This window comes from Antechinus flavipes, chromosome 4 (assembly GCF_016432865.1).
Source record: "Antechinus flavipes isolate AdamAnt ecotype Samford, QLD, Australia chromosome 4, AdamAnt_v2, whole genome shotgun sequence".
NCBI classification, from domain to species: domain Eukaryota; kingdom Metazoa; phylum Chordata; class Mammalia; order Dasyuromorphia; family Dasyuridae; genus Antechinus; species Antechinus flavipes.
Genome location: NC_067401.1, coordinates 452157445 through 452184728, shown reverse-complemented (window position 1 = coordinate 452184728; position 27284 = coordinate 452157445). Strand labels below are relative to the sequence as shown.

Genomic DNA, 27284 nt, shown 5'->3' with positions numbered 1-27284 from the left:
TTAGGCTTGCAGAGCAAGGGCTGGATCGTGCCGACAACCCGAGAGGACAGAGATTTTCGCTCGAATTACCAACAGGCTTTTCCTCGCGCGTGTTTAATCAAAACCCTGAGCGAGGCGGTTTGATAAAGTCCTGATAAAGATCTTAACAAGTAGAGAAGGCGGGTTTTACAGAAGGAGGTGAGGCTAGTCATCCAGGAAAAGGCTTCCCCCCCCTTCTTCCCTCCCTCCGTGGAAGGTTCCACCCCCTGGAAAACAAAACTTTGCCTCCCCCCCTTTTTTTCCTTTTCCTGGAGGGACTGACATCAGAGAAGTGGGGAGCAGATCCTCAGAAGAGCGGCTCTCAGCCTGCCGTCTCCAAGGCCTCCTTGCTCCAGCTCGCTTTCTTTTCTTTCTTTCCTCCCTTTTTCTGCAGTTCCTCCCTCTTTCAGCTCTTGAGAGCGCGCCTCGGTGGGTGCGAGCGCGAGCCGGAACCAGAGTCCTGGGCCCTTCCTGGAGTTGGTATGTGCTAGCCGGGCCTCCGGGTGCCATGTATTGGAAGAGCGAGCAGATGTTTGTGTGTAAACTAGAAGAAAAAGACGTGCCCGAACTGGCCGTTTCCTCTGAGAAGGTGAGCCAGCAGACCAGCCGCCTTCCTGGTCTGTCCCCGCGGCCCCTTGCCCGGCCGTGTGGCCCAGGCGCAGTCCCCTGAACCGGCCTAATTCCTGGGCAAGGGCGCATTTGCCTTTGCGGCTCGGACTCCGGCTATTGTTCTTATTAATTTAATCTTCATCTTCTCATCCTTCCCGACTCCACCGCCAGGAAAAAAAAAATAATAACTGAGTTATGAAAGTCCCCGAGTGGGAAAGGAAGCCTTCGGTGTAAAGCCGCTTCGGGGCCGAGTGAGTGGGGGGCTGGTTTTTCTCCGTTTGGGGGTCACCGTTGCCGTGCTGGGGATAGCGAAGTGGGGGAGGCTGGCTAGCCCTGGATAGGCTAGAACATCTTGGGCGAGCGGGCCCCGAGGAGCTGCGGAGGCCGCCTGCCAGCGCGAGAAGGGGGCTCCCCGACTCCAAGGCGTCAGCCCCGGGAACGGAGCGGGAGAGCACCGCCTCGGACCCGGGCAAGAGGCTCTCTAGGAGCGCTCGGACAAAAGCAGTCACCAGAAGGAGTTGAGGGTTGGAGGATCTCCTCGGCGCATAATTGGCTGGGGGGAGGAGGGGGAGAAAAATAGCTGCTTTTTTGGTACCTTCGGAGCCCGGGTCCCCGCGGCCCCAACAGGACCCCGCGCCACTGGGCGGGGCGGCGAGGGCGGGAGGGCACAGCTCTTTCCCAATCCCCTCCATCCAGCACCCAAGGCTCGGACGACGCCAGTCAGAGCAGCGCCCGGAGAGCAACTCCGGTGGAGGCGGGAGAGAGGGTGCGCGTACCCACCCTCACCCAGACATACAGACACGCGCGCGCACACGGTCGGGGGCTCGGCCGCCGTCCCCTCTTCACCCTGGCCTGCGGCCTAATCGTGCCCGCCACCGGGCATCCGGCGCAATGGCACGGCTTTGGGCTAGCGCTCGGGGCGGGGAGGGCCAGCCCAGGCTGCTGAGGTGGGGGGGAGGAGAGAGGGGGCAGCCCAGGCTGCTCGGGGACGGCCTGGGGGAGCAGCTGGAATCGAAAGCTCGGTCCGAAGGAGGGGGAAGGAGAATCGAGAGCGGTGGCCCGAGCCGCCGGGAAGATCCTTTAGGCCCCAGGTCCCGAACCCACGGGCAGTCTGCTCCCACAGCCTGGTGGGGAACCGGTCGCTAAGAAAGAGAAAAGGAGGCAAAGAGGGAAAGAGAGAGAGAGCGCGAAAGGGAGAAAAGGAAAGCAAGCGGTCGGAGGGGGGTGGGGGAGAGGGGGCTGTTTGTTGCTGTTTGTTTGGGTTTTTTAATGGCCCAAATTCAGTCCGGTTCGCACGTTTAACTTCCCCGCCGGGCTTTGGGCGCGCCTTACAGGAATCTAAAGGCTGCTCTAAGGTTGACTCTTTTTAATTGAGCTCTTAAGTAGCGATTTCTACCCAAAAGAAGCAGCCGGAGAGAGATCCAGCCCCCGACGCCCCCGCGGGCCCCCGGCCCCACCCCCTCCGCCGCGGGCCTAATTGCGGCGGGTGTGCGGAGGGGCCGGCTTCGGGCTCCCGCTTCATCTGAAGCATTTTCATTCAAATTGCCGTCGGAACAAACCTCAGGCTGCGGCAATCCCGCCGCAATTAGCGTTCAAGTGTCCTATTAAACCTCTTCACCTTTGGGGTTATCCAATTCAGAAAGGGCCCCCTTTGAAAACATATGTATGTCTTGCTCTTTTAATTGCCGCTATTAAAGAAATCAACTTTCGAAGCGCCCCCTCCCCCCAGCTCCCTCCCGGATCCTTTTCTTCTCTCCCCGCTCCCCCTCCTTCCCCCAACCCCCCCTCCACCCCGCCTGGAGCCCAGGGATCCCAGCTCAGCCGTGATTGACGCCTGCAAAGAAAACGCTTTGTCCGTGGCTGGTGATTAACTTGTTACCCCCGGCGGGGGGGCGGAGGGGGCCCTTCGGTGCCCCGCAACAGCAGGCGGGCGGGCCCGTCCAGGCTCCCATCCCTCCAGCCAGCCACGCAGCCTTTGGGGGGCAGCCCGGCGGGGGGGGACGAGAGGGGCTCCTGGACAGGCCTCCCTGCCCAGAGCCCTCATCCATCTCTCCTCTCTCTCACTCCTTCTCTCTCCCTCTCCCTCCCTCTCTTTCTCTCACACTCCTTCTTTCTCTCACATTCCTTCCTTCTCTCTCTCTCTCTCTCTCTCTCTCTCTCTCTCTCTCTCTCTCTCTCTCATTCTTTCTTCCTTTTCTCCCCCCCCCCTTTCTTTCTCTTCTCTTTCATTTCTTTCCTCTCCCCGTTTCCCTCTCTAGTTCCCCAGGCTCATGTCTGAAGAGTGCGGGCGAACTGCAGCCCTGGCGGCGGGGAGGACACGGAAAGGCGCGGGAGACGGGGGCCTAGTAAGTGTGTGAAGCGGAGGACGGACAGGGGAAGCGGAGGAAGGAAGGGGAAGCGGGAGCAAACCCAGCCCCTCCTAGGGCCCCGGGGCTGCCTGGGTAGGGATGGCGCTGAAGGTTGGTCCTGGGCTGGGGGAGAGTCGGTGAGACGTACGTGTGTGCGTGTGCGTGTGTGTGTTGGGGAGCGCATGGCAGCTGGGGGTGGGGAGCGAGGGAGGGGGCAGGGCGGCTGGGGCTGGCGGGCGGGGGCGGATCGGCCGGACTAGCGCCCGAGGGTCACGGGCAGTAGCACAAGTCCCGTGGGCCTCGCAGCCGTCGGAGGCGGCGCGGCTGCGGAGCCTTCAGTGAGCGCGCCCGGGGCGCTCTGCTTCCTCCGCCAGGTGAGTCCCGAGGCCGCCGCGGACGAAGACTCCTGCTCCTCCTCGGCTCCTCTGTCGCCGTCCTCGTCGCCGCGGTCCATGGCCTCCGCCCCCGGCTGCCCGCCGGCCAAGTGCGTGTGCAGCAGTTGCGGCCTGGAGATCGTGGACAAGTACTTGCTCAAGGTAAGGGCTTCGGGGCGCTCCAGAGGTCCCGGGCTCCGGCCGGCTCCGGGCCGAGGGACAAATGGGGCAGTCCCGGGACGGGGACGCTGGGCAGCGCGGGCAACTGCCCGAAGGGCGAGCCCCCAGCTCGCCCCGGAAGCCTCCCGGCTGTGACCCGAGCTTTTCGAGGACTGGCCCGACCCCCCCTGCCTTAGCCCAGGGTAAGGGCAGCCCGGGCTCGCCTTTCTCTGGGTGCTCCGCTCCTGAGCCGATGCCGCCCCGCCCCATCTTTCTCCTTTGGGGCGCAGGTGAGCCGGGATCTGGGGCGCAGACGCCCAAGATCCCCTTGTTTTTGACCGCATCCTAAGGTGCCACTCTACCCAGAGCAATCGCGTCCCTCCCTTAAAGTGAGGCTGCTACGAATGGGCTTCTCCCCCTGGCTGGCGGCGGCGGCGAAGGCACAAATTCGTCTAAGTTCTTTTCTCTTTACAACTCACCCCGTTCCCATCGAGCCGGAGTGGGGGGGAGGGAGAGATTTAGAGAAACGGAAGCCCCCCGCCCTCACCGTAGCGCGGCCGCTCCGGCTCTGCCCTCAGCGATTTCTTTAGCGTTCCGAGCCTCGGCTCCGAAGTCGGGGAGCTCCTCGTCTACCGGCTCCGGTTTGGCTTCGGGGTTTGGCCGTCGCCTTAATTTGTTTGGTGTTTTGCCTTTAAAGACCCCCCTCCCCTTATGGATCCTGTGGGCTCCCCCTCTTCCGCCCCTTTCTGTATATTCGGACCGAAGGGCTTGAAAAATCACTGGCAGCATCCGGGGGTGGGGGTGGGGGGCTACCCGAATATGGCTGTGCTCATTTAAGGAACTCCCCAGCCGGGAAGTGGCTTTTCCCCGCAAGCCCATGTTATGGTTCCTTCCCGGAACCACTGGCAGATGCAGCTTAAAACAGTCCAGTTTCCCTTTCCCATCTCCCCATTTCTCTAGAATGGGAATCCTGCCCCTCCGCCTTTCTCTTTTCCCGGTCTGATTTGAGCTTTTCACCAACACCAGGAAATGAAGCCGCCAGTCTCACTGATGGGCTTTTCCAGGGGCTCTCTTAATGATGGCTTTACAAAAACTAAGAGCCCAAGTTTGCACTTTTCCCAATTGGCGGTGTTGCTTCCCCGGGATCCCTTCTGAATCCTCTTGTAGGCTTTTCATCTGAAGCCAGATCTTTCTGCGCAGCCCCCTCCCCCTTCTTGGTTTGGACTCTTGCAGAGCTCTTGGCCATAAGGCAGACTGAGGCCATGTTTGAGAATAAGTGGGTGAGAGCCTGTGCATTGGGGGCTTATTTGCCCTTCTGGTATATAAAAGCAGCTTCCTAAGAGACCTGCCACACTGGAATAGTAGGGTCAGGTCCAAAGCTGTATTCTACTAGTCTGGGGCCTGTTTGGAACACAGAAACGTGGTTCAGAGTCTGTTGGAAATGGGTACGGCCTAAAACCCAGGCCTGACGGCCTGCTGTAAGCCGTGGAAGAGGCCGTGCTGTTCTGGCTACTACTAGGGAGCGAACTGTTAGCCGGCGGAGAACACTGGGTTGTTCTATTTGGCAGGAAAATGGCTTCTCAGTGCTGTGTCGTGGGCCTGGTTTTTGTCAGCCCCAAATTGGGGCACAGATTGTGTCTTTGACGCACTAAATGGAGAGGTTGTGTTGGAAGGCGTGTTTGGTTGCAGGACGGCTGTTTGGGAATTTAGGAAGCGGGGACACAAGACGCTTGTAACTGCATCATGTGCTCGGGACCCCGGTTTAGCTCAGTTTGGGTGAGCTTTTACAAATGGACAGAGGCTTTCTCTTAAAAAGAATTTTAAATTCTTAAAAGAAAAGCCCAAGTCTCTCCTTGAAGGAGATAGCTGTGAGAGACTTTGCTGCCAGGTAGAGGAATGGAGGCTTTTCCTTGGATTCTGAAGCCTCATTTATTGGCACTAAGAGAACTGACCCCCGGCAGCCAGATTTAGTGTTCTGTGGAGGATATTGGGGGGGCTACCATTTTATAATGACCACCAGTGGTTCCAAGGAAATGCCTATTTCCCTCAGAGGAGATGTGAGCTTAGTTCAGCTTGTATTCCTATTAGCCCATAAATGAGGCTGTTTGGACTCTGGCCGGAGTCTGGGTTGGTATAGAATTGTGATGGGAAGCCAGAGGGGTCATTTTTAGTCTCTCGCCATTTAGTTCATTTTGGTCGAGCCTTTGGCTCCTATTTCCTGGGCAGGCTGAAATGGAGTCCTGCTTGGACCACAATTGCTTGCCGTTTGAAGGTCAGCTGCTTGTATGGCGCTGCCATAGAAGTTTGTCAGGGGGCACAAAACATTGTGGGTTGACTTTTGGCCAGCAGGGACATACAACTTCCGCACCAGCAGGAGCGGGGGTAGGTGAGGGGAAAGGGAGGTTTCTGTCACCCTGGTCCTAATCAGACACGGACACCTAGCTGGAGGGTCAGGGTTAACAAAAAGCCGAATTACCCACACGGTTTTGCTACTGATTTCAGTTAGAGATTTGTGGTTCCCCTCGTCCCCCACGTTTCCGGCACAATCGCTTAGGCGACTTTGGAATATTTTGTGTCAGAGCTGAAATGGTATTTTTGATTTCTGTTCGGTGTCTGGCCAGAGAGAGAACAAAGCTTTCTTGGGTCACTAGGTGGGGGGAACAAGGAAGCATAGACCTGAAAGCTTTGCTCCTGTGAACTGAGGAAATCAGAGCATCTTTCTGAAACCAGGCCTGCGTGGCCTGGTCACCACAAAGTAACTCCATCATCCCCTGAGACGGGGATTGAATATAGCCAGAGCCCGGGGATGCCCGAATCGCGGCCTCCAATCTCCAGCTCTGTAGCCTGGCAAATTCTGGTCAGCAGGAAAATGAAGCCGGTTGGCCTTTGGAAATAGGCAGCTCTTATGTGTGCTTGGGCCGGTGTTGCAGACTCGGGCTAGGACGGTTTGTTGGGTTTGGGCAGAATGTGGAGACTAGACGGGCTGCCCCTCTGAGACAAAACAACGGCCGCTGCTTCTGACCTTCCTGGCTTGGGCGTTTTCACAAGTTGAAAATCTGATTCCAAAAATCTCAACTGAAAAACAAAGAAACAAAAAGAACAGACTCTTTTGTTGTAATTGTGGAAGAAACACGTATGGAACGTAAATGTTTTCTTAACTATAATTTCTGGGAGGAGGTAATGGGGATTGTGGGGAAGAGATCAGATGCACATTAATGAAAATGTTAGGTTAAAGGCCAGATAGCAACATGACTGTGGTGTCAAAAAATGGTGGGACCTTTTGGCGCCGGGGTTTTCAAATGAAACCAGGATAAGTTGGGGATGGGGATCGGTGCAAGGAGTTTCCACACCAGGAGTTCTATACTCTAAGCCAATGAGTCCACTTCCTGTCTGTGCCTCACTCTCCTTAAAAACAAAAAGGTTCAAAATGGAAGGTGTTCATCATGTGTGTTATCGTGTTCATGGGCCGGGCTTTTGAGCCTCCGGTTACAGGGTGGAACCCTCTGCGTTCTCGATTGTCAGAGTTCTCCTCTTGTCTTTGCAGGTGAATGACCTGTGCTGGCACGTCCGGTGCCTGTCCTGTAGCGTGTGCCGGACCTCCTTGGGAAGGCACACCAGCTGTTACATTAAAGATAAAGACATTTTCTGCAAGCTCGATTATTTCAGGTAGGTTGGCAAGGCAGCGACTCGGCTTTGGAGCTTTGTTGCCACCCGGTCTTGGAGCACGGGTAACTTGGAAACGAGCGGGAGTTGATGGAGCTCTGCTCCCCAAGCCTGCTGGAAAGGATGGATCTTTGGGGAATGTGTCCATTGGAGCAATTGCTCCAATAGCCTTTCCCCTTTGGGGATGAAAGTTCCAGGGTTAGCGCCTAGGAACCGCACCAGGATAAACCCAAGGGTACAAGCACCAGGGGTAGAAGCCAAAGCCACGGCCATGTCCTCTCATAAAGAAACTGGGGAAGTTGGGCCTTGGTAGGTGAGGGCAGCAAGGTTAGCCGCAGGTACCGGGTGAGAAGTTCAAATGTACTTTCACATTCTCCCTAAGAGATACTCTAAAAATCTGGCCTCCCATCGCTTTGCCCCGTCCAGTGAGCTGCCCTTGGACAGCCCTCCCACTTTTCTCTTGACGTGATCTTTTCTGTATGGAAGTCATTGAAACGACTTTCAGATTCTTAACGTATTCTTTTTTTTAAAAGTCTGCTTTGGACAGCAATGGACCCAGACCGGAAGTCGCTTTTTATAAACATTAAGCACTATTTTCCAAATTGTCAAGAACAACATGATGATTATTTACTGTGGCTCCAAATGGAAAACATTTTGCTTTTCCCGAGGCTCGCCATATGTGAGAGGAGGCCGGTAAGGTGCCACCCAAAGTTTGGGCTTTGCACTTGAGCAAGCTGTGGGTGATTAAAAATTCAGAATTTGGTGATGAGGAAAAATAGAAGGGATTAGTTATTTAAAAAATAACCAAAAAACCAAATTCTGTGCTAGGATCCTAAATAGGTCTGCCCCCTTGTTCTCCCGGGAGGGCTTGCCAACTCCTTAGTGATCTAAAGCAGGGCATTTTAAAGGGCAGTGGAAGCCTTTCAGACTTGGCTGTTTGGGTACTTGGTACCCTGACTGTTTGGTTTATGTCCAAAATTGTTCTTAGGACAGTGTTACTTAGAACAGCTATGTAAAGGGCAAAAGGGATCCCCAAAGGGCATTAAAGCAGTCAGCACATATGGCACTGTTGGCAACACTCAGCTGATGATGGCGCCCTGGGCGTCGCTGGCCCTTCAGAAATACGAATGGTAGCGTCCAAGCAAAACTTGCTGGTACCCTGGCTTTTGCTTGCTACCCCTGAAACTGCTGTTCAGTTTGACCAATGTTCTCCAGGAACTCCATCTGAAAGGAAAGAAAGATTTCCCACCCCCCACGGCTGGGGGTGGGGGGGGTGGAGAAGGGGAGGCATCTTGTACCTTAATAAGGGCCACGGTTAATCTCTTCCTTGAAAATATCAAATGGCAGTTTTGCTGGTTTGGGTTTTCCGGGGGGTGCTGGGGAGCCTCATTAGTTACAGAGCTGTCTCCATTTTCTATCTCAATCTGCCAATTTATTTGACTCTGTTTACGCCATGTATAATACATAAACATGTTTTTTCAATCAATTCTGGTAACGGAATGCTTTGGCGTATTTGGAATTTATCAGCTAGAAAAGCCAGCCTCAGTCCCGAGGCGGGGGACTGCCCGCGTTCTCCCGGGCAAGTCCTTTGGTTCCCATCCCCGGCGTCCAGAGTCGTCACGGCGATGCCTTTCATGCTTCCCGAGCTTGTTATGTTTATTTAATTTTATCCCATTCTTCAGATTGGAAGCCCTACTGATGTAGCAGGTAATTAAAACCCAAGAAAACCCCCAACTCCTGCCCTCGGATTATGTAGTGAGTCTGCTCACAGTCAGTGTTTGAATGGAAAGCCATCGTGAGAGCCGGGCTCTTTTGGAATCGGGAGGAATTAGAATGTTTTCAGAATATGCCGAGTGTGGGAGGAGAATCGGAAGAAAAATCCAGGACAGGTTTCAGCGTTGGCCGGGAGGAAGCCAGGGCAGGGGCTCGGAGGTGGCCGCTCTGAGCGCTCCTGCCGGGCTTGACTGGGGATGAAAATGTCCGTCTCCCTTTTCTCCCTCCCCTCTCCCTCCTTCTTCCCTGTAGAAGATACGGAACGCGCTGCTCTCGCTGTGGGAGGCACATCCACTCCACCGACTGGGTGCGAAGGGCGAAGGGCAATGTCTACCACTTGGCCTGCTTTGCTTGTTTCTCCTGCAAAAGACAGCTCTCTACCGGAGAGGAGTTTGCTTTGGTGGAAGAAAAAGTCCTCTGTAGAGTCCATTACGACTGCATGATGGACAACCTGAAGAGAGAAGTAGAAAATGGTGAGTTCTCCCTCAGCCCCAGCTTGTGGGATGGGGTGGGGGCGGGAGAGGGAAGGAAGCAAAATGCTTGTGCTGAAGTGAACGCCGGAGTTTTAACTTGATGACTGTGGAATTCAGAATATTTTATTTGGTAATATTGTAGCCTAAAGACTGAGAGGGTGTGTGTGTGTGTGTGTGTGTGTGTGTGTGTGTGTGTGTGTGTGTGTGTGTGTGTGTGAGATAATGTATTTTGTAATAATTGTATCCTATTCTTTTGATACAGATCACTCTCCGTGTGTGTGTGATAATGTATTTTGTAGTAATTGTATTCTATTCTTTCGATACAGAGCACTCTCTCCCTGTGTGTGTGTGTGTGTTTGATAATGTATTTTGTAGTAATTGTATCCTATTCTTTGATACAGATCGCTCTCCATATATGTGTGTGTGTGATAATGTATTTTGTAGTAATTGTATCCTATTCTTTGATACAGATCGCTCTCCATATATGTGTGTGTGTGTGTGTGATAATGTATTTTGTAGTAATTGTATCCTATTCTTTGATACAGATCGCTCTCCATATATATATGTGTGTGTGTGAGATAATGTATTTTGTAGTAATTGTATCCTATTCTTTTGATACAGATCGCTCTCCATATATATGTGCGTGTGTGTGTGTTTGTGTGTTTGATAATGTATTTTGTAGTAATTGTATCCTATTCTTTGATACAGATTGCTCTCCACATATATGTGTGTGTGTGTGTGTGTGTGTGTGTGTGATAATGTATTTTGTAGTAATTGTGTCCTATTCTTTGATACAGATTGCTCTCCACATATATGTGTGTGTGTGTGTGTGTGTGATAATGTATTTTGTAGTAATTGTACTTTATTCTTTTGATACAGATCTCTCCATATATGTGTGTGTGTATGTTTAAATATATATGTGTGTGTGTGTGTGTCCATATATTTTAAACTAGCAAACTAAGTCTTTATTATTTCAGAAATAGGCACTCCACTTCTCTCTGATAGATCAGCTATTTCTAGCTCACTGCTGATAAATGTATCTTGCCAGGAATAGTAATTATGTCATTGTAATGATTTTACAGATTCAATTTCATTCATTAAAAAGCTTCCCAAAATAGCATCTCCTGTCATAAACGTCCAGGCTTTATTTCCAAGGCAGTTGTTTCTAAATTACTGATAGACTGAGAGGGAAATTCACGTGAAGAAATACAATATTTTACTAAAAGAAAATTGATTTGGCCTGGTGGTGAGGAAGGCAACGATGTCGCTCTCCGATGGTTCTGGGAAGGAAACGATTGCCCATCCCAAAAGGCAAAGGGAATCTTTTTTACAACTAAAGGGGAGGAATTTCAAGTCAGTGATGAAAAAGAAACCGCAGTTTGGGACATTTTGACACGTGTGTTGGCACGTTTACTGTAGCTATGTCGGACAGAGTGATTGATTGGAGACTTCTGCAGTTTCAAGTTGAGAGCAAAATCTGTCCCTGCATAACTAGTGGTTCAGAAACGTGGCCCAGAGAGGTCGGCATATTGGGACCGGCCAGAGACCTTCTTAATTGTAATAGGGAGATGAAGATGATATTCTAAAGGTGTTGTCACAGTGACCCCTGCCTGCCTTCTTCAGAAGAGATCTTTTGCCTGAAAATTGTGTGTGTGTGTGTGTGTGTGTGTGTGTGTGTGTGTGTGTTTGGGTACACGTGTGTCTGCATATGTGCACATAGGTGTGGAGAGAAGGAAGGAGCCTGTGCAAGGATGTCCGTGGCCATCTTTCTCAGCATTACACGCGAAAGTAAACGTGTCCTATTTTGTAACGTGACTCGGTCCCATCTCTAGCTAATATATCTGCCAGATTCTCCTGCCTAGCAATGGCTGGTCTCATCCCCAGACGTGTGCGCTTTCTCTTAGGGCAAGCGTGTGAATGCTTAGCGTGTTGGCGTTGTTGTGCCTTTAACAGGGCCCACGAGCGCAGCCGTCCTGGCCTTTTTGTGTGTTCTCGATGCTCAGCGTGGGCCCGGGCTCTCTGTAAGTGTTTAGTACGTGACCGTTGCCGGACTGGCCGTCTGTGGAATAAGTAAGGACCGGGCAGGATGTGTTCCGACAGCAGGGCCGGCTCCCTCTGAACGATGGACCCCGTGAACATATTTTTCTTTTGAAATTCAGGGAACGGAATTAGCGTGGAAGGCGCCCTGCTCTCGGAACAAGACGTCAATCACCCGAAACCAGCCAAGAGAGCTCGCACCAGCTTCACGGCCGATCAGCTCCAGGTAGAGGCGGCCGGTGGGGGGTGGGAAATGTCAGGGGCGCCCCTTCTCCTTGCTCATTAGCGTGCGCCTCGTAGCTTCACCAAGGCCTAGCCTTTAGCTCAGAACGCTCACTGGGTACATAGGTTCGAGTTCTCCGAGGGTCACCCGGGGCTCACAGAGGCTCAGGCGAGTCTGAGATGGAACCGGCAGCCACTCTCCCTGCCCCTGGGCAGTCTGGGGCCTTTCCACAGAGTGGAAGCAAAATGTGGGTTCGCTGAGGCTGCCCAATTGGTCTGGCTTAATCCAGACACTGACTTCGCTGCCCGCCGTTTCCAGGAGAGACAGAATGCTTTCCGGAGCGTGCCGCTCCTAGGGATGTTGGCGTTTTAGTCCCGGCTGGCCCTTTTGGGGAGGGGCAGCAGAATTTGTTTCCAGGGTTGGAAATCACTGCAGTCACGTGGGCATCAGCAGGAACCAGAGGTCGGCGCCGACCAGATGGACCTTTTTCTTATTTTTCGAGGCAGCGAGGTTTGGTCTGCTCTCACTGGGATTGCTCTTGGGGAAAGCTGGGAAAAGGGGACTCTGGGAACCTCCATCCATCTGTTCCTCCTGGCGTTTCCGAGGACGGCCACGGCCTCGGAGAGAGCTGGTGCCCTTCGAAACCTTGCCTGCCAGTTAACAGACACGTTTCTGTCTCTTCGACTCTCTGCGTCGTGCTGCAGGGTGCTCGGGAAGGTGGCAGGAAATGACACCCACACACATTTCATGCTGTTTTTGACCCAGGCGCCGTTCTGGGTGTCGGGAGGTTCAGGCGCTCTCGGCAGGAAACCTTGGCGCAGACTCAAGTGTGCAATTACGGGCACGCTTGGTTGTTTCAGGGAAAGACCACCTGCCATTAGGTGTAAAAATACTTAACAGGAGGCTCAGGAGGCTATGGGAGAATAAATGAACTTCCTAGCTAGGCTTAGAATAAATGAACTTCCTAGCTAGGCTTAGGCTTCTGACGAGCTGGAGTTAAAATGGCTTCAGCCACTTACTATCTGAGTGGTAAACTTCAATTCTGTCTGCCTCAGTTTCCCCATCTGTAAAATGGGGCTTTAGCATCTACTCCTAGGATTCTTGTGAGACTCAAATGAGATAACGGTAGCGTTTAACACAGTGTCTGATACATAGTAAGTGCTATAGAAACGTCACCCTTTGTGATTATTAAGCTTCTAAAAACTGGAGGTAGACATGGATAAGTACGAGAGCCCCAGCGTTCCAGGGGTGTCCATGCTAAGGACAGAAACAACACTGCCAGGCGGAGGGGAGGGTCCGTGGTGTGGATCCTTTGGGCACCGGACTGGCCCCATCGCTATTCCAAACTCCTGAATCTGGGGTCCTGGCCTGCCTCTTTCAGGGAGCGAAACCTGTGGCTCGGAAATCTCTGACCTCGGGTGGGGGGGGAGGGTAGCTAAAAAGCACAGATTAGGGTTCAGCCGGCAGGTGGGGGCTTTAAAGCTTTGGAGGTCCCGGGGATCAATCTCCCAGTTTTAGAGATTCAGGAAACACACTCGGACTTAATGCTGCACTCAGACTTAGTGCTGTGCTCAGTCACATGGGTGACAAAAGTCTGGATTCAAAGCCAGACCCCTGTCCCCCCCAAGTGTGCTGCCTCTGGCTGCTGGCAGCAAGCTCCGGGGCAAGTGGAGTCCCGGCGGGGCCCAGGGCAGGGAGCGTTCTGCAAGGGGAAAAGCTGCCCGCTGGGGACGGTCTGAATTATAGTCGAATTTCAGAGTTTGGGGATCCCAAACACAACGTCCCCAGTGAGAGGGAGCCCTTGGAAAAGCCTTTACAGACTGCTTGAGGAACACAGGAATATTCCATAGGACCCCGGAGGCAGAAGAAGGCCAAGGCCGGGCTTGTTTCTGTGAGCTCGGCCCCCAATCTTGCCAGGGACACGGTGGGCAACGGCGTCTCTGCCCACAGACAGCAGCACCCCAGCAACTTCTCTTCAGGCCTTTACAGGAGTGAGCCCCAGGGCCGCCAGGCCCAGGAGGAGGCCCGGCCAGCAGGCCAGGGATGGGAAATTCTCTGAGGGCTGCCCTGGGGAAGGAAGGGATTGCTTCAGAAGAATGCTGAGGGCCCTTCCGCCTCTGGTCCTGGGATCTTATTGCTTCCTTACACAGATGAGAAAACTGAGGTCCAGGCTGCACAAGGTCACAGCTAGGATATGGCAGAGCTGCCTCTAGAACTCCCAGGGCTTCTGACTCTTAAATCCTGAGGCCTCTTTCTATTACGTACACCATACAGCTTTGATTATGCACAGTCTCTCTCTGTCTCTCTCTGTCTCTCTCTCTGTTTCTCTGTTACAGAGACAGAGTGACAGAGAGTATCTCTCTCTGTGTCTCTTCTCTGTGTGTGTATGTGTGTGTCTTTCTGTGTCTCTTTCTCTCTCTGTGTGTCTCTGTCTCTCTCTCTGTGTCTCTGTCTCTCTCTGTGTGTCTCTATCTCTCTGTCTCTTCTCTCTCTGTCTCTGTCCTTCCCTTCCTTTCCTCTTCCCCCTTTCTTTTTGTTTTGCACGCTCACACACACACTCACACACACATGTACCCACACACACACACAGGCCGGCCCGTGTTCTGAAGCTCTTTTCAGATACCGTAGCTCGCCCTCAGAACCGGCCTTTTTCTGGGGCTTGCACATCCCAAAGCGCCCGATCCCTGCCAGCGCGGGGCCTAAAACGGGCAGAGAAATGCCCCCAATCGGGAGAAATGCAAGGCCCTAGAGAGCTGGTTGGCACTTGCATAGGTGAGTCAGCAGACAGACAAACCTTGGGCCAACCCCGAGTGTGGCTAACCATCAGTTCTGAGAATAGTGATCGTGATTTTACCCACTTGGCTTGATTAATCCAATCAGGGACGGGAACTCCAGATGAGGAGCGCGGGATTTCTGCCTGCCCCTTGGCGGCGGGGGCTCCTGGCCCGCCCTGAGCCTCCCCCAGCTCCCCAGGCCCTCTGCAGCCGTCGGGCTCTCAGCGGTGGGGAAGGAGGCAGGCTCAGGGCATCCATTCCTCTCCAGCCTCCCTTCCGGTTGCAGGGGAGGCCTGCCGGCCTCAATCCCGCTTCCAGACTCCACCAGGGTTCTCCTCCGTTCCTAGTTTTCCAAGTTGCCTCTTACAGAGCTTGGGTTTTCCCTTGATCCATTGTGGGATTTGAAGAGGATTTCATTGCTCTCTGGGGGGGTGGCCAGGTTGGGGCTGGAGGCTGTGCTTGAGCTCTGAGCCCACCCCCCAGCGCCAGGTGTGCTGGCCCTCGGTGTCTGGGCGGCCTTCCGGCTGGCTGATGATTGTCTTGGGCCGGCAGGGATGGGTGAGAGCTGAGGCACTTCGGGAGTTGGCCTTCCTTGGACCTTAGATGATTTTTTTTGACCAGTTATGGGTGTATAAAAAATATGACTCCCCCGAGCCGCCCGGCCCGGCCTGTGTGCATGGCTCCTCCTGGCCGCCCGGCCTGGCCCAGCCTGCGTGTGTGACTCCCCCGAGCAGCCCAGCCTGGCCCATTTCTCCTGAGCCACCCAGCCCGGCCTGTGTGCGTGGCTCCTCCTGGCCGCCCGGCCTGGCCCAGCCCAGCCCATTTCCCCTGAGCCGCCCAGCCCAGCCTGTGTGTGTGACTCCCCCGAGCTGCCCAGCCTGGCCCATTTCTCCTGAGCCACCCAGCCCGGCCTGTGTGTGCGCCCCCCCCGCCCCCCCCAGCAGCCCAGCCCGGCCCATTAGCAACATCGTATCAGGCGGAGGCTTTCCCACAAACCTGCAGAAATTGTCCCGGGGGGAGGGGGGGACGGGCTGGAGGGAGGGCGCCCCCTGGTGTTGGGCACCTGCCACAGGTGAGCTGGCGGCCATCCTGCCCCCACCCCTGGGCTCCTCGGACCAGAAGGATGAGGGAGAGAGTGCTGGGGCACCGGGGAGGGGCTGGGGGCCGGACCCTCAGTTTCCAGATGAAGGCACCGAACCTCACGAGGGCCACGTGGCTTGTCCTCGTCACCCCAGGATGTCAGAAGGCCAGTTTCTTAACTGACTCCCAGAGGGTCAAGGCGGGTGCATTTATTAAGCCCCTGGTGTGTACCGAGCCCTGTGGGCTTTTTGCTGCCGCGGTGCCGCTGGTTTGGGCCGGGCTGTCACCGTTGAGCCTTTTAAGCGGACGCACATGTTTGGTTAAAGGCGGGCGGGTGAATTTATGGTTTCAAACTGGAGCCGCTGGGCTAGGACAGGGCCCAGCTTTAAAACCGGGCAATGAGTTTAATCCTGGTTAAAGCCCAAGCCCTTTTGAAGCACCCGGCTGGGCTTTGGCTTCCCTCCCAGCACGGCCCAGTCTGCAGCTGCTTTGACTTGCTATGGCTGCCTGGCAGAGCAGTCGGACGCCCCGTCTCAGGCAACCCTTTTCCCGGCCAGGTCCCCGAGGCTCCCCCTTCCCTGGACGGGTCCCCAAGGCTCCCCCTTCCCCAGCTGAGGTCCCCCAAAGTTCCTCCTTCCCCAGCCAGGGTCCCCCGAGGCTCCCCCTTCCCCGGCCGGGTCCCCGAGGCTCCCCCTTCCCCTGCTGGGGTCCCCCAAGGCTCCTCCTTCCCCGGCCGGGTCCCCGAGGCCCCCGCGATCCGGCCCACCATTCACTGCTCACCTTGCTGCCTCCTCAGGTCATGCAAGCCCAGTTTGCTCAGGACAACAACCCGGACGCCCAGACGCTTCAGAAACTCGCCGAGAGAACTGGCTTGAGCAGAAGAGTAATCCAGGTGGGTGACCGCGCGCTGGGGGGGCCACAAAGGGCCTGGGCTGGGGCGGAGGGAGGAGGGGCCGCCCCTGCCCTCAAGGACCTTTCTGCTGCTCACTGGGAGCATCTCTATGGCCCCCGAAAACCTCTGCCAGACATAGTTTCTAGGTAATCGATCATTTTATTGATTATTACTAAGGGATAACTAATAAAAGGGGTCAGAGGTAGTCCTGGCCCTCCCGGAAGAAGCCACCCCACCCTCGGGTCCCTTGGAAGAGGGGCTGTTCCCGAGGGTGGCCATTATTCTGGTTGGTTAACAAGCAGTGAGGAGTGAAAGCTCTAACGAGAGGCTGGCCGGTTCCGGCAGAGCCCGGGCATGTGTGGCTGGGCCGTACTGGGACCACCCTGTCCAGGCAGTCTCCGTGGGGAGGGGGGGGTGGACTTCCCTTCAGACTTACCCAACACACACAGGACCAGAGCTCGGACCGGACCGTCGTCTCGGTCCGGTCCGCCCGCCCAAGGCTTCCCCCTTTGCCAGCCTTACTTTTCAAAGGCTGACGGAGCCGGAGGGGAAACGCCTTGGTCCCGAATCGGTCACTGGTTATTAAGGTGAGAGGGAATCGTTTGTCTCCTGCTTTCCCACAGCTAGCAGACTCCCATCCCATAATTCTGTGTCACGCCCGCCTCTCGGCTTCCTTTATCAGGGTCCTGGGGGGCGGCCGGGGATGGGCCAGAAAGGCTTTCCTGGAGCCCGGAGCACTGAGATCAGGGGGGCAGAGGGAACGATACCTTGAGGCGGGGTTGAGTCTCGAGGTTCCCAGTGACTGGGAAGAAGGGAACCAGGCTGGGAGGGGCCTTAAATACCAGCTGGGCTTGTGGGAGCTGACTGAGCTTTGGCAAGGGAAGCTGATGGTGCCGGGCAGGACGGGCTGGAGTCAGGCAGGTGACCACTGAAGTGACTCGGCCGGGAGGCGCTAAGGGCCCAAAAGAGTCAGGTAGAAACACAAGAGACCTACACGGAGCAGGAGTTTGAGGCTGGGCCTCCTCTTGGACCACAGAGGCAGCAGGCAAACGGGCAGAAAAGGATGTTCTGGTAACCCGGCCACATCGTGGTACCAAGAGGTCAAGGAGGGGGAAACTGGCCGTGGTGCTGAGCGGGCGAGCTCCCGGGGAGCTGGTGTAAAATCCTGCGTTTGGGTTAAGGACGCCTTGGAGGAGAGGTTTGGGAAACGCCCTGTAGGACCATTCCTGTGGAAAACGGGGGCGGGGCTTGCCGGAGGCGACCCTGTGCTCTTGTCTCCCTCTTTTACCCCAAGGCCAGACCTAGGGAATCATGGGAAACTCCCGGGCTGCGGAAGGTCATTTATCTTCTTTCTTTGGACTTTTTGGCTCCTGGAGGAACTTCTTCCCGGCCGTCGGGTGGATGTTCCAGGGAGGGCTCGTGTGGTGTTTTTCTTCTTTATGATATAATAATTAATGGTTCTCTCTGGGAGCAGGTTTCTCGGGGAGGTTTTCTGGAGGCAGCCTTAGCTTCAGTTAAAAGTAGTAATCACCCAAATCCAGCCAGCTGATAAAAGTTCAAACGTTTATTTTCTTCCTCCAAAATAGCCCGGGTAGTTTTTCTCAGAGGCCCATCTTTCTGCTGGTTCCAAGAGCTCTTGCAGGTGTCCTTTGCCTCGGCTTTCTTCAGCCTCCAGCCAGCACAAAGGTGGAAGATGGTGAATCTCCCTTGCCTCCGAGACAGGGCTTCTGGCTCTCAGTCTCCCAGAGCCCTGAATCTGGTTGCGCCTCCGAGAGAGGGCTTCTCCTCACTGTGGCTCCCTTCTCAATCTTTTCAGCTGAACTCCCCACTGAGCCTCCATCCGCTTCTTATATATGGTCTCCCAGAGGCTGACTCCTCCCCTCCGAGGGAGGGATTAAGGGAGGTGTGAATTCACAGAGTTTACTTAGTGACTCTCCCACACTTGTGAACTCCAATGAGTCCTTAACTACTTGCTCACGTGAGCTCTCTAAAGGAGTGAGCACAGGATTGTTTCTCTTAGTTCTACTTAGTGCCTTGTTTCAGGTTCTGGCCCCAAACATCTCCTTGTGAGATCAGATCGATGATACTGAGCCAGGCTAAATTAGAGAATCATTGTCTCTGTCCACTCTAATGACTATACTTTGTAAGGATTCCAACATGGGCTCCTGTGAGTAAGAGGCCCCCAGGTGGGGGCTACAACGGGGGGCTTGCAGACTGACGAGGACTCGCAGACGAGTTTATGGAGCCAGCGGGTCGCCTTTCAGGGACCAGGGAGGCCAGGTCCCCTCGGGCTCAGTGCCACTGGGCGTTGGGAGAGAACGCTGGCTGGCAAACCAGGAGGGTGAGCGGGCGGCGCTGGAGCAGAGCCTGGCAAGAGCAGGGCTCTGTGAACCTGGAGGAGCCTGGGCGTCGGTGGGCTCGCGGACCCAGAGGCGGGACGAGTGGAGGGGTCACCGAGGCTGATCTCCGCTCCAGCTTGTGAAGGTCTGAGGGCAGAGGAGAGCCCGGAAGGCAGAGGCTGGAGTGTGGCCAACGAGGGCCTCAGCTGTGACCACCAACGTGGCCGAGCCCAGGAGGGGGCCGGCTCTCGGGGTCACTCCTGGCCTAGGGATCTTCGTCAGAAAGTCAGCGCCGCAGGGCCGGTCAGGAGGCTCGAGGTGAAGTCCGGTCCTGAGATCGGGATGGAGGCGGGTACCTGGCGAGCTTTTGTGGGGCAGGGTGGCCGGGCAGGAGGCGTCCAGACCTTCCCTGGGGCAGGCAGTCTCCTCGCCGGGGCAGGCGGGTGCCACGTAACAGAGCTCGAGCTGCTGGGGGCCCCAAGATGTCGTCGGGCCCAAGAGCACCCAGCCCGGCTCGCAAACAAGATAAACTGAAGACGAGTGCCGCCCCCAAATCACAATCCCGCCGCTTTCGGGGAGTCAGGGAGAGGACGGAGCGGGCGGCCGGCTGCGTCCCGGACTCCTCCCCCTCCCCCCCAAGATGTGGCCACATCAGGATGCCTCCCCCCAGCCTCTCGGAGGCCTGGCCTCCGCCATCGCATCTTACGCTTGCCAGACCATAGAGACCCTCTGGGCCCGGGGAGCAGGAGGCCTCCCGGGAGACTGCCGGGCACTCCCCACTGACTGGGGAGGGACCCTCCCTTCCTGGGAGGAAGCCCGAGGGGCAGCTTTGGGAGGACCGACCTCCCTGCCGCTCCCTCACCTTGCAGTCGCTCAGGGTTGGGCTGGGGCTCTGAGTGGGCACGGGGTTTGTGTGCCAGCAGCGGGCACCGGTCTCCCCCTGCCCGCCTGCTGATTGTGCCTGTGGGTCAGGACTCCAGAAATGCTCAGGCCCTAGGTCCTTGCACTTGGGCTGGGCCGGGACTTCAGGAGGACAAGGGCTTTCCCGGAAGGCGGTCCTGGCCTTCTGCACCAGTGGAGACAGGGGCATGACACGGGTGGGAGCCCCCCACCCCCACACACACCCCTTTTAATGACTCGTCTTTTTCCTTTTCTGTACAAAATAGTGAGCAGTCACGCCCAGGCTGGGGGAGAAAGTGGGGCTTCGGGCGTGAGCAGATCCTGCAGCCCCTGGGGGGGAGGGCGGGGCCCCCATAGACCCAGAGGCCTGGGGTCAGCTGACGCAGCAAGGGGCCATGATCATGTGTGTGCTTGGACTCAGAAGTCCAAGGTGACCTCGGGGCCAAGCATGGGGCCTTGGGGCTGGACTTGGTGACTTTGGGGCCACATTTGGTGGCTTTGTGGCCAGACTTTGTGACTTTGGGGCCATATTTGGCGGCTTTGGAGCCAGACTTGGTGACTTTGGGGCCACATTTGGTGGCTTTGTGGCCAGACTTTGTGACTTTGGGGCCATATTTGGCGGCTTTGGAGCCAGACTTGGTGACTTTGGGGCCACGTTTGGTGACTTTGGGGCCATATTTGGCGGCTTTGGAGCTGGACTTGGTGACTTTGGGACCACGTTTGGCAGCCTTGGGGCTGGACTTGGTGACTTTGGGGCCACGTTTGGTGGCTTTGGAGCCGGACTTGGTGACTTTGGGGCCACATTTGGCAGCCTTGGGGCTGGACTTGGTGACTTTGGGACCATGTTTGGTGACTTTGGGGCCGGACTTATTGATTTGGGGGCCAGACTTGGTACTTTGGGACCACGTTTGGCAGCCTTGGGGCTGGACTTGGTGACTTTGGGGCCACGTTTGGCAGCCTTGGGGCTGGACTTGGTGACTTTGGGGCCACGTTTGGTGGCTTTGGAGCCGGACTTGGTGACTTTGGGGCCACATTTGGCAGCCTTGGGGCTGGACTTGGTGACTTTGGGACCATGTTTGGTGACTTTGGGGCCGGACTTATTGATTTGGGGGCCAGACTTGGTACTTTGGGACCACGTTTGGCAGCCTTGGGGCTGGACTTGGTGACTTTGGGGCCACGTTTGGCAGCCTTGGGGCTGGACTTGGTGACTTTGGGGCCACGTTTGGTGGCTTTGGAGCCGGACTTGGTGACTTTGGGGCCACGTTTGGCAGCCTTGGGGCTGGACTTGGTGACTTTGGGACCATGTTTGGTGACTTTGGGGCCGGACTTATTGATTTGGGGCCAGACTTGGTACTTTGGGACCACGTTTGGTGACTGGGGTCAGTCAGCAGTTCTAGGAGCCTTGGTTTCAGGCTCCATTATCCTGGGGCCCAGGCACTCAAGGGTCCGGTAGAGGCTGCTGTGCTAGGCATCGGCCTTGGGCTCTTGGGCCTGAGGAGTCTGGTCTTGGAGGCCTTGGTGTTCAGGCCTCGATGGCTCCTTCTCACATTCTTAGAAACGGGCTCGCGACCCTGTGGGAGCCCCGCTCGGATCCAGGTTTTCCGGACCACTTCAGCCGTTCTGCTGACTGGCCGTGGTGGGGTGGTTTTTGGCCGTGGCCATCTTTGCACCATCTGTGGCCGTGAGGTGTTCTGTAGACCCCAAGACGCTTGGGGGGGCGGGAGTGTGTGTGTGGGGGGAGGCAGGAGTCTGCTTTCTTCAGGATTCTCGGTGCAGAGGCTTCATTTTTAGGGGTGGGAGTTGTGGCGGCTCATGGTCAGCAAGCATTTATTAAAGCACCTACTGTGTTAGGTGCAGTGCCTGATGTAGAACAAATAGGCCAGATTAATTGTCCCCGAAGCTGCTGCCAAACAGACACAGAGGAGAGCCCACAAAGTCAGTCAGCTCGGGGCCAGTGCGCGTAATCGGGGCGGGTCTCTGGGTGGGCCGGCCACGGGGGGACTTTGACAGGGATGAGGGTGGAGGAACCCAGTGTGAGGGCTGGCCTAGGGAGAGGCTCTAGACCTCTGGCACTGCACACACACACACACACACACACACACACACACACACACACACACACGAAGGAGGGAGACGGAAGGCGGTATAGAGAGAACAGCCCAGACCCGGTCTCAGCCGCAGTTCAGGCACTGTACCATGACCCCACAGAGCATTAGCCCGCCGAGCGGCGTCTTGGAGCTTTCTCTGGTGTTTGTCGGTCCCTGTTTTGAAGCAGGGGGCAAAACAGCAGGTCGGCTTTTCCTGGGGAAGCTGTGGCTCTCGGTGTCTGCAGAGGACGGGCCCCCATAAGCCTCTGAGTTAGAGGAGAGAGAAGGGGCCTGTGGGTCACCTGGGATGGCGCAGGGAGCTTCTGCCCCTCCGTCCTGAGGTGGGCGGGCTCTTTCCCCCCAGCCCCAGAGGCAGGGCAGTAACTGAGCTCCATCTGCCTCCCTCAGCGCTCCCAGCAGCCCCTTTCCCAGGCTGTAGCTGGCTCCGGGGGGGCTTCTAGAATTATACTTTCAAGCGATTGTAGATTCTTGGACCCCTTGACTTTATTAGCGGCTGAGAAAGCAGACCCCGGGCCACCCGTGTCCACCTGTGGTTCCCAGGAGGGCCGATGGCGAGCCAGTCTTTGGGCCCACTCTTGCTGCCTCCCCAGCCCTCTCCCACCCCACACCACACTGGACCCCAGCTCTCCCCAAGGCCCACGTTAAGCGCCTTCTGCATGCAGGATTCTGCGCTTGGCTCTGCCCTCCTGGTGCCCTCCTCCCCAAACAAGGCGCTTTGCTGGGGCAGCGTCCGTGGGCGGCTCCCCCCGCCCCGAGTTCTGTGGCTCCACTCGGGCCATAGAGCGAACCCAGAAGATTCCGGGGATCCTTAGCCTCAAAACATCACGGGAGGCGTCATAGGGCTGCCGCCAAGTGTCCTCAGGGCTCTCTTGGTCCGAGGAGGAGGTGTGGGCGAGAGTCCTGGGCAGGCCGACTTCAGCTTGACGTAATCAGTAGGGACTGGCCGTGTCCTTCCTACTGGGAGAGAAGCCCGGGTGGAGGGTCCCAGGAACACGTGGGGAGGGTCGCCTCTGGGGGTGGAGGACCTGCCCTCCCCTTCCTCTTCCCCCCCCTCCCTGTGGCCCCAAGGGAAGCCTGGAAACACCCACTCTCTTAGTAACCAGCTGGAGGTGGGGAACAGACGTCCCTCCCGGCCCAGACCACGTCCCTCCCGGCCCAGACCACGTCCCTCCCGGCCCAGACCACGTCCCTCCCCGCTCTCCTTAGAGGCCGGAGCCGATGCAGCGGCTTCCCACTGCGGCCCTTTGGGCTTCCGCCATATTGGCTGCCAATGGTAGATGAGCGCCCGAGCGCCTCCTGCCACGGTCCGAGGGCATCTTGTCCCGTCAGATTTTAGCCATTTCCAACCATCTGGTCACAGAGGAGCTAATTCTTTGCAAGTGATGAGTGGTCACTAAGTGAGGAGCCTCCCTGTCAGTGGGCGGGCTACAGCCTCCAGGCCCTGAGCCCACCCTCCAGGATGCCCACGGAAGTATCCGGAATCTTTGCCCCAGGAGTCCCAGGTGCTGGGGCTGGCCCTCTGCCCACGTGTGCCAGTGAGGAGTCCCCCAGTACCCTCGGAGCCAGCCCCGAGGGCATCCAGAGGTACTCGCCCCCCCATCTCTGGGTGTGCGAGGTCTCCCTGGGGCACTCCTACATGGGCTTCCCTGCCGTCTCAGGCCCCGGGGCTGCCGCCCATGTTCCGGCTGCCCGGCTTCCTGCGCCTTGGGCTGCCTGGCTCTGCCTGTCTGGCCCCTCCTTCAGCCTGGCCGTGCCCCGAGCACTGCTTGCCCGAATCGGGTTCTTGCCGTCTCCCTGCATCCGGCCTTGCGCCTTTCAGATCCGTCACCTGAGTGGAGGCTGAGCGCTCACTGTGCCGGAGGCTCCTGCGTGGCCTCCCTCTCCTGGGCTGGCTCCAGGGCCTCCAGGCTCCTTCTGGGTGATTCTTCTGAGTCCATCTGTGCTGTAGCCAGACCGTCCTGCCCATCCGCTGCCCTCCCCGGCCCGTCCGCTGCCCTCCCCGGCCCGTCCGCTGCCCTCCCCGGCCCGTCCGCTGCCCTCCCCGGCCCGTCCGCTGCCCTCCCCGCCCGTCCGCTGCCCTCCCCGGCCCGTCCGCTGCCCTCCCCGGCCCGTCCGCTGCCCTCCCCGGCCCGTCCGCTGCCCTCCCCGGCCCGTCCGCTGCCCTCCTGGCCCAGCATGGCTCCCTCCCACCTGGGACCTCCTCTTGACCTTCCTCTTGGAAGTCCTATCTCCTCTCAGGGTTCAGCTCGTGACACTTCCTACAGGAAGCTTCCCTGATTTCCCCATTGCCGTCCCCCCTCCCCGGTGGGGCTTGTTCTGGGCTTACTCGTTTCTGCCCGTAAGATAGCTCCTTCCTAGGTGCGGGCTCCCCGAGGACAGCGACGATCTCATCCTTGGCTTTGTGTCCACAGCGGGAGGTTGGGCTGAGAGAGACGTGGCCGGGCCAGACTCCAGAGCCGGGCTGCGGGGCCAGACTCCGGGGCCAGGCTGCGGGGCCGGACTCCGGGGCCGGACTCCGGGGCCGGGCTGCGGGGCCAGACTCCAGGGCCGGGCTGCGGGGCCAGACTCCAGGGCCAGACTCCGGGGCCAGACTCCGGGGCCGCGCTGCGGGGCCAGACTCCAGGGCCAGACTCCGGGGCTGGGCTGTGGGGCCGGGCTGCGGGGCCAGACTCCAGGGCCGGACTCCGGGGCCGGGCTGTGGGACCAGACTCCGGGGCCGGACTCCGGGGCCAGGCTGGGCCGGGCCGGGCTCGGAGATCAGGCTGTGACTCTTTTCTCCCTTAGGTCTGGTTTCAGAACTGCAGGGCGCGCCACAAGAAGCATGTTAGCCCCAACCACTCCTCCACGGCTCCGGTGACGGCGGTCCAGCCTTCGCGGCTGTCTCCCCCCATGTTAGAAGAAATGGCTTATTCCGCGTACGTGCCCCAAGACGGGACGATGCTGACGGCCCTGCACAGCTACATGGACGGTGGGTATCCCTCGTGACCTCCTTGTTCTGAGCCTGCTGGCCTGGCGGGGCCCACACGGCCAAAGCCCGGTTCTAGATCCCCTCTGAGCCAGAACCGAGGGCAGAGCGAGGCGGAAGGTTTGTCCTGTGACTGGACCCCCAGCACCGAGTGTAAGCCCGGCCACCACCAGGGCCTTTGAACTAATTGGAATAAAAACACGTGGTAGGATCTCCTAGTGGAAAGTGCAGATGTGGGGCCGGTTGGGAGATTTGTTCTTGTTTTCACTCAATGTTCTGGAAGTTGTGATGGGGGGACCCCGAGCTCCTGCCGCCCTGAGCCCGACACATCCTGGCTTCTTTCCAGAGCCACGTGGTGCCACGGAAGTGAAGGTTTTACCTCGAAAACAGGCCAGAGACTTCAGGGCGTTCCCTTTCTAGTTCTGGATTTCACAACTGGGCAGTGAGGTGGAGGGAACCACGCTCTCCCTGTTTCTTAGGGAGGGTGTAAAAGCAGGCACTCCCACCTTCCAAACCCTAGTGGTAAACCGGGGACCCTCTGCCCTCACTGCCCCCAGACCCTGCTTGTGGCTTCTGCTTCAGGCTAAGGGCAATGATGGGCGCAGATGGACTCAAACCAGGCCCAGAGGGAGAGAGTCAGGCTGACCCCCCCCCCCCAGGCCGGGTTGTGCTGACCCCCCCCAGGCCGGGTTGTGCTGACCCCCCCATGCTGCCAAAGGATCTGGCCAGACTCGGGGGGCAGGGCAGGTGGGCGGGCGGGGCCCCTTGACTGCATCCAAACTGAGCCATCGTTTCTCTGTGTCTTTGTAGCTCACTCGCCGACAGCGCTGGGACTCCAGGCCTTGTTACCGCACTCCATGACGCAGCTGCCCATAAGTCACAGCTAACTCGTTTGGTTCAGGGATAGAACTCGTTAAGGCTATAATCGGAAGTCATTTATTGTGTATTAAATATCACGGAAGAATATTATGGTTCATTTTTTATTTAACACCCAAAGCATCTTGGAGACCTTTTGTTGCCCAGGTACGTACGTAGAGCTGGCCCGCGAGACACTTTGGTTCGTTCTTTTTCTGAGACGATGTTTACAAGAAGAAGAGTCCGCCCCTTTTTGTATTGTCGAAGTAGTTTGCTCTAGTTGTGTATCCGTTAATTTATTCGTCATCGAACGAGCACTTTGCCCAAAAGAGAGGACTGACAAGTGTGCAAAATGTTTACAGCCCTTTGTGAGACGGTAGCTTCTCCTCTGTTTGTATCTGTAAGTTATTGTTCCAAAATCTGACCTGTCTCTTTGCGTTACCTACGACTTATACTTTGGAAGTTTGTAGCTGTGAATTTGCAACTGAGATTTCTTTTGCCTTCTGGCTTTGCCCCAAGAGATGAATAAAGCTTCTGTTGCAGCATGCCGGGCAGACCCGTGCCCGCCTTCCGCGGGGTGCCCGAGGGGGCTCGCCCGCCGGGCCGACTTAATTAAAAGTTTTCCATTCTTGTGAAATGACCTCGACCGTCATGGCGTCCGGCCTGGTTATTGCGGGGGTTGTCGTAGGCCCTGGGCCCGCAGACAAAGCTTTGGGTCGGTTCCCGCGTCCGCGTATTCTGCGCCCGCGTCCGAAGGGGCCCCCTCGGGAGATGGCGGGCTTCCCCCTCCAGACAGAAGTCTGCCGCCACGGGGGACCCTGAAGTTCCTGCCACTAAATCCCTGACGGACAAGAACGTTTCCCCAGAAATGCGGGACAGGACATCCGCGCGCTCTGTTGAGTCTTTCACAGGCACACTAGGTGGCTGGGGGAAGGGCACGTTTCTCCGGCTGTCTCAAAGCACAGAGGACGTACCCTGTGGTAGCGTGGCTGGCCCGTGGCCTGGCCTGGGTGGCGGGGTCCCGAATCCGCCTTCACGGCCCCCATCTTCTCCAGCAAGGGAGATGGCCTGGAGGGGGGCTCCCCTGACCACTTCCCTCTCTGGGTGCTGTAAGAAAGCACTTGGAAGGACGTGCCATCTTCCATAAAGGCGAGCGGGTGCTCGGGCAAGGGGGGAAAGGGGAGACTGATGCAGTTCAGAGGGCCCAAGGTCGACACCCAGAGGGTCCCGTGGCCCTTGGGTGCTGGACGTTCCCAGCCGGCTGTCGGGGGCCTCGGAGGGGAGCCGAACCCTTCCCGAGCACTTGGGACAGCTCCGTGGCCTCGGGACTTCCAGGGAGAAGTAGCCGAGGTCTCTAAGCTGCGGTGGGACTGGTCAGCTCATTGTGCTCAGATTTAGTGGCACTGCGGGAGTTTAGCCGTCCTCCTGTCCCCGGCCTCATTCTACAGATGAGGAAACTGAGGACGTCTGAGAGCCAAAGGCCGGCTGTCTCTGCTCCATCTGGCCTTTGGGCCTCGGGATCTTCCCCAAGGCCGGTGGGGAGACTGAGCTTGTGGTCGCCTCCGGGCTGTTCCCACCTGCCTCTTGGGCTCTTGCACTTGGGACTGAGCCTTGAGAAGCCATTTCTGGGCAGAGAGCTCACTCCCCCCTTCCCATAACAGTATGAGGTAAATGGAACCATCCCATGTTGTCCC

General features: G+C 57.1%; 1 protein-coding gene across 1 annotated transcript; it reads left to right on the top strand.

Annotated features, from left to right (window-relative positions):
- The first annotated feature begins 357 nt into the window (after positions 1-357).
- Positions 358-26236, top strand: LHX8 (LIM homeobox 8). Its single transcript, XM_051999402.1, has 9 exons — positions 358-607; positions 2886-2972; positions 3350-3511; positions 7053-7174; positions 9197-9417; positions 11577-11680; positions 16328-16423; positions 24555-24738; positions 25546-26236. The coding sequence occupies exons 1-9, from the start codon at positions 527-529 to the stop codon at positions 25620-25622; spliced, it is 1134 nt and encodes a 377-aa protein (XP_051855362.1). The 5' UTR covers positions 358-526; the 3' UTR covers positions 25623-26236.
- Positions 26237-27284: the final 1048 nt, after the last annotated feature.

Coding starts and splice junctions, on each gene's coding strand:
- LHX8 (XM_051999402.1), top strand. CDS start 527: ATGTATTGGAAGAGCGAGCAGATGTTTGTGTGTAAACTAGAAGAAAAA. Junction 608..2,885: donor TGGCCGTTTCCTCTGAGAAG/GTGAGCCAGCAG, acceptor TTCCCTCTCTAG/TTCCCCAGGCTCATGTCTGA. Junction 2,973..3,349: donor GCGCGGGAGACGGGGGCCTA/GTAAGTGTGTGA, acceptor TTCCTCCGCCAG/GTGAGTCCCGAGGCCGCCGC.